The 6151-nt window shown below is 56.6% G+C and overlaps 1 protein-coding gene across 1 annotated transcript in view; it reads left to right on the top strand.

Annotated features, from left to right (window-relative positions):
* The first annotated feature begins 1022 nt into the window (after positions 1 to 1022).
* PAK4 (p21 protein (Cdc42/Rac)-activated kinase 4) overlaps positions 1023 to 6151 on the top strand; it is a 32534-nt gene continuing 27405 nt past the window's right edge. The window contains exons 1-5 of the mRNA XM_006901122.1: positions 1023 to 1226; positions 3733 to 4164; positions 4344 to 4790; positions 5758 to 5891; positions 6021 to 6147. Coding sequence (XP_006901184.1) covers positions 1023 to 1226; positions 3733 to 4164; positions 4344 to 4790; positions 5758 to 5891; positions 6021 to 6147 — 1344 coding nt within the window. The remainder of the gene's footprint in view (positions 1227 to 3732; positions 4165 to 4343; positions 4791 to 5757; positions 5892 to 6020; positions 6148 to 6151) is intronic.

A 6151-nucleotide genomic window follows, 5' to 3' on the forward strand; every position in this document is an offset into this window, starting at 1 on the left:
TGCCGTTTATTCAGCATTTACTCTGTGCTGGTACTGTTACGAGGCCCCAGGTGAGAACCATAGTCTTCGGCCATGTGGCTTCCGTGATCTTAACCTCAAAGGGGTAGAGTGTTTCAGTCAGGGTGCCTTGGGTTACTCAGAAACTTTGGTGAATTAGTGATCACAGATAGATGTGTGTTTCTTGTACAGGGCTCAGAAAAAGGGGTGTGACCAGCGATGCGAGTGTCCTTTGCTGAGCACACATTGGGTGCCTGGCACTGTGCTGATACCAGGCTGGAGCACTGGGGGAAATAAGACTCATGGAGTTGACATTTTAGGGATGGCTGTACACATGGGAATGGCCCAGAGAATGCCGAAGACTAAACAGGATATAGGAGGCCCTGGGTGATACACTTGGTGTACCTAGCTGCTAAGAGGTGGAAGGTCTGAGTTAACCAAGAGGTGCCTTGGAAGAAAGGCCTGGTGATCTGCTTCCAAAAAATCAACATTGGAAACTCTGTGGAACACAGCTAGCTGTATTCACATAGGCTTGTTATGAGTCAGAATCAGCTTACAAATCAGAATTTCCAACATGGTGTGACAGTGATGTGACAAAGGGTGGAGGGGAATGGGCCATCTTATGTTAGGGTTCAGGAGCCAGAGGAGGGGACCTTGTCAAGATCTGGGGGGCAGTAGCCAGTGTAAAGGCCCTGAAGGGTGATGTCCAATGTTTCTGGGGCTGAGAGAGTGAAAGGAGATGAAGCCAGAGAAATGGCAGGAGGACTCTGGTTCTTTCTGAATGAGGTGGCTCCACAGACAGGTCTACGCACAGAGAGAGGGCAGCACTGAAGCCAGGGCCCCTCAGCGCTCCCAGAATCAGGCCTGAGGGGCTATGAGGAGGCAGCCATGGTGGTCCTAGAGGGGAGTGAGGATGGATAGGACAGAACAGTGGAGGGGAGGAATGGTAGGTCCTGGTGAGTGGTGTTGACAGTGGAGTGTCTCCCTCGCACAGGCCCCTGTTAGGAGCCTAAGACCCCAGCACCATGTTTGGGAAGAAGAAGAAGCGGGTGGAGATCTCAGCGCCTTCCAACTTTGAGCATCGTGTGCACACGGGATTCGATCAGCATGAGCAGAAGTTCACAGGCCTGCCCCGCCAGTGGCAGAGCCTGATTGAGGAGTCAGCGCGCCGGCCCAAGCCCCTCATTGACCCTGCCTGCATCACCTCCATCCAGCCTGGTGCCCCCAAGGTATGTTGGCACCTCCCATGCTTCCCCTAACCAGGTTGTTGATTCCAGGGGGATAACTCTGACCTTTTACACCTGACCTTATGCTGCCTTTCCTCTGCCAGGCTTCCTGCACTAGCTCTGACTGCATAGCAAGTGACACATTCTAGTCCTTTCCCACCTGCTCACCCCTCAATTGGAATCTCAGCACTGAACCCCTACTCCTGAAATCTCCACACTTTTCCCTCCCTGGCCTCACCATCCCCTCCTGCTCCTCACAGCTTGAGCTCCATGCTATTTTTTCCTGTCCACAGGGCTACCCCGATCTGAGCTTGGGTTGGGGCGGAGAGCTGACGACACTGACAGCTCCTAGTGGTCCAGGCTGGGATGGGAGGCCCATTGGAGGGACCTGGTCCAGTCGGACCAGAAGAACTTGAAGGAGGGGGACTGAGCGGAGCCCTGAGGGCTGTTGAAGAATGATTGTATCAAGTAGCGGTGTACAGAGGTGTCAGTGAAGGAAGTGGCTCATGCAGAACCCTGAGGCTAGGGGTTTGTTTTTTTTTTGACGTTTTACATTTTTTCTTGTCATCCTTGAACAAAGTGACAGATGGGGTTTGAACTGAGGTCTGTTTCCATTCCCACCCCCCTCTTGGTTCTGCCCTGCCTCCATGTGAAAAGGTGACATTTGTGGTCCAGGTGCCCAGGCATGACCTAAGGTAAGGTGGGCATGGTGCCAGCAAGCCACACCAGGCCTCATAAAGTCAACCTGGGAGCACGGACTTTACCCCAAGGGCAGCCAGAACCAGGAAGGACTAAGAGGGACCGTGGCCAAGTTTGCCTTCAGTGGATGGAGGTGGTTGTGCCCCTCAGCAGGCCCTGAGCCCCAGGATGGGCCTTAGGCTGACTCATCTCTCCTGTTCCTGGCCCACCCTGGCAGGAAGAGGACAGACTCAGATGCTCTCCCACCAGGGTCTTATCTACAGGCTTTGTGGGACTAATTTGAAGTTTTGCCATTGCTTAAAAATGTAAGAGATGTCACAAACAAATCTTTCTTAGATTTTCTTGATAAGTTCACTACAGATGTGCCTGCAGAGACCCGCAACCCCCACCCGTCAAAGTCTGTCCCCACCCAGACCCCACTGCACTTATGTGTTGGGGTACAGCCTGGGCCCTGTTCCACATATGTCCTAAAACCCAGCTCCGTTGGGCTACATGAGTCAGCACTACCCAAGACCTGCCGGGCACTCAGATTTGTGCCCTTGGCCTGGAATCTCCCCAGTCCTCTCAGTCACATCGGCTCCTGTCCCCCTTGACCCCTTATTCTCACTCCAAGGTCACTCTCCCCAACTGGTCCTAGGGCTCAGGAGAGGATGACTTGGCTGAAAGGGACTTGGTGGGACCCTCATTTTCTGCATGTTTCTGTCAGCCTCCTCCCCAGTCCCTCCGCACAGCTTTGACAATAAATGGACGAGCAGGTTCCATGTTTTCTCGTCACAGCCTGTTCCCAGCCTGCCTCTTCTCTTTCTCACTTGTTGACAAGTATTTATTGATCACCTTCTGTTTACCGGATACTGTGCTAAGTGCTGAGAGGTATGACAGGACTATGAACAGGCCCTGGCCTTCCTCAGCACTACAATGGGGAGAGGCTGGCAGTGGGAGGAGTTGCATGTGTGCTCCAGAGGAAAAGCAGTAGGTCAGGAAGGGCTCGGCTTGTTAGACTACAGGTAAGAGGCAGACTTTGCTGAGGGGAGCATGGAGCACAGGTCTGAGAATAGGGGAGAGAAGGAGCCCCAGGGATGCAGGAAAGTGTCGTTCAGGTAAAGGGAACAGCTAGTACAAAGGCCCTGGGGTGATGTCGTGTCTGTGGTGTTGGCAGAGAGGTTATGAGGCCCATGTGGCTGGAGCTGAGGGAGCTGGTAGTAGAAGGGAGATGGGGGAGGATCCTTGGGTAAGTAACTCAGTTCTCAGGGAAGAGGTGGTCTGGCCTAGATTGGGTGGCATCCCTCTGTGTGGCCCCCGTAGGCATTTGCCTACTGCCTAACTGCCCCTTTCCTTTGCCTCTGGACCTTTCTGGCTCTTTCGGAACCCCCATCCCACCCTCCCCGGAAGAGGGAGCTGGATTTTCAGGATACAACCCTGGCAGGCTTGCAGCCGAGCATCCTATAATTTGCATCTTTCCAGAGCTGATTATGGGCCAGCTTAGCCTCTGTCCTCCCTCCTTCAGCCCACAGGGAGGGCCTGCCATCAGCCTGAGAAGCCCAGAAAGGTTGAGCGGGAGTCTCATAGACCAGGCCTGACCAGGAGGTTACGACTCCCCCCTAGGTGTACTCTCTCTGTTCAGTGGGGGAGAGCCTGCCAAGGCCTCATGGTCCTGCTCCTACCACCACCCCCCATTGTCACTCCATGGCATTTCTTCATTACATCTCTGTCTTGTCTCTGTGTGTGTTGTGTTGTCCTGTCACTGTGTGTCGGATGCACCTCCTGTGTTCCTCACCTCCTACCCCCTCCTGCTTGCGCCCCTGGACCCCAGACCATCGTGCGGGGCAGCAAAGGTGCCAAGGATGGGGCCCTCACGCTGCTGCTTGACGAGTTTGAGAACATGTCGGTGACACGCTCCAACTCCCTGCGGAGAGACAGCCCACCACCCCCTGCCCGAGCTCACCAGGAAAACGGGGTGCCTGAGGAGCAGGCCACAGTCGCCAAACGAGGCCCAGAGAAGGCAGGCGCCCAGGGCCAGGTTGCTGCCCGCAGAGAGACAGGTGGCGACAGCAGTGACAGGCGGCGGGTGGGGCCAGAGAAGAGGCCCAAGTCTTCCAGGGAGAGCCCGGGGGGCCCCCAGGAGTCCTCCCGGGACAAACGGCCCCTCTCTGGGCCTGATGTCAGCGGGGCAAAAGTGGCAGCTGGCCGGCCCTTTAACACGTACCCATGGGCTGACACCGATCACACATCCCGTGCTCCCCAGGTAACTGACCTCCCCTTAGTGCACCCACCCCATTCCCACCTCAGCCCCAGCCCACGCCCCACCCCCTGTCCATCTCTCATCCTGACCACCATGTGTCTATTCCACATCCAGGCCTCTCTTTGGGACCAGTGCTGACCTGGCCAACCTCTATTAATGGCCACCTCTCTGTTCTCTTCCAGGGGGAACCTCACAGCAGGGCCCCCAATGGGCCATCAACAGGGGGCCGAGCTACCCCCCAGTCCTCCTCCACTAGGCCCCTCACCCAAGCCCGAGGCACTCCCAACCCAGGTGTGCTGGGTCCTCATACCTCCGAGCCCCAGCTGGGCCCTCTGGCCCACACCTCTGCTGTCCCCACCGCCCCCACCATCCCTGCCACCCTGGGTCCCCCTGGCCCTCGCTCACCACAGCGGGAGCCCCAGCGGGTGTCCCATGAGCAGTTCAGGGCCGCCTTGCAGTTGGTGGTGGACCCTGGTGATCCCCGCTCCTACCTGGACAACTTCATCAAGATCGGCGAGGGCTCCACGGGCATTGTGTGCATCGCCACTGTGCGCAGCTCAGGGAAGCTGGTGGCCGTTAAGAAGATGGACCTGCGCAAGCAGCAAAGACGTGAGCTGCTCTTCAACGAGGTGGGTGAAAGGCCCTTCTCCTCTCATCCCTTGCTTCCATCTCATGTTAGGGTGGGAGGATGCCTTCAAGTCTGGGGACTCCTGAACTTAAAATTCTTTCAGCGTTCACATCTGCTCTGACTATGCTCACACCTTGTCCCCCTGCCTGACCACTACTTGAGCCCCAGGCTCAGTGTTCCTCTGAGCTACCTTCTGCCCCTGCATTGAATCTCAAATGGACCCCAAATGTCTTCCATGAACCGCCCTCCTCTGTTCCTGTCTCAGGGACATTTTCCCACTGCTGTGGCCAGGCCAGATCTTGGCTATCCCCTGCCCCAGTGTCCCTAGGAGTCTCCCTCCACAGTAGCCAGAGGGATATTTCTAAACTATGGACCTGGCCACATCACATCCTCTTCCCCCCAGCAGAGCTCTCTCCTGCCCCCGATCCCGCGGGGCCCTCAGTACAGTCCTGGACTCTCTGAGGTGTAAGGGGCCCAGGGACTCTGGCTAGAGCCTCAGGAGAGTGGCAGACCCCGAAGCTTTCCTTCCGACCACCCTGGCCCTCAGCCCCTCCTCCTGCCCCCCAGTCCACATTCAGTGCTGATAATGCTCTGACTGCATGAGCTGCTTCTCTAGTAATGTTTCCCTTCTCTCCCAGGCCTTGCCCTGATAATTCTTGTGCCAAAATTCATCCTGCTGTCATCATTCCTCACCCCCTTCCCTTTGACCCTGGCCATTTACCTGCTTGTCCTTCATGTCTCAACACCTGTGCTCCCACCTCCCTCAGAAAATGTCAAGGAGGTTAGGGGAGCCATCCCAGAACGCTTTCTGAGCACGAGACTTCCCGCTGGCTTTGGGGTCTCAGTGGGCCTGGCTGTGGGAGAGCATGGCCTAGGTGGAACCAGGCTTGCAGTGCAGCCAGAAAGACAAACAGGCCATGTGGCTGGGTGCAAGGGCTTGGGTGGTGCTGACCAAGCCTCTCACGCAGGTGGTTATCATGCGGGATTACCAGCATGAGAACGTGGTGGAGATGTACAACAGTTACCTGGTGGGCGACGAGCTCTGGGTGGTGATGGAGTTCCTGGAAGGAGGTGCCCTCACTGACATCGTTACCCACACCAGGTACTGGCCAGTGGCCACACCCTGCCAGTGGCAGAAAGAACCTCCCCAGGGTCCTAGGGCAGGACAGTGTCCCCCTCGGGCTCTGGGGTGGCCCTGCCCACCCCCATCACTCACCCGCACTATGCACAGGATGAATGAAGAACAGATCGCAGCTGTGTGCCTGGCCGTGCTACAGGCCTTGTCTGTGCTCCACGCCCAGGGTGTCATCCACCGAGACATCAAGAGCGACTCCATCCTGCTGACCCATGACGGTCGGGTGA

This window comes from Elephantulus edwardii, unplaced genomic scaffold, assembly GCF_000299155.1.
Source record: "Elephantulus edwardii isolate Elephantulus edwardi_28Jun2011 unplaced genomic scaffold, EleEdw1.0 scaffold00308, whole genome shotgun sequence".
NCBI lineage: Eukaryota > Metazoa > Chordata > Mammalia > Macroscelidea > Macroscelididae > Elephantulus > Elephantulus edwardii.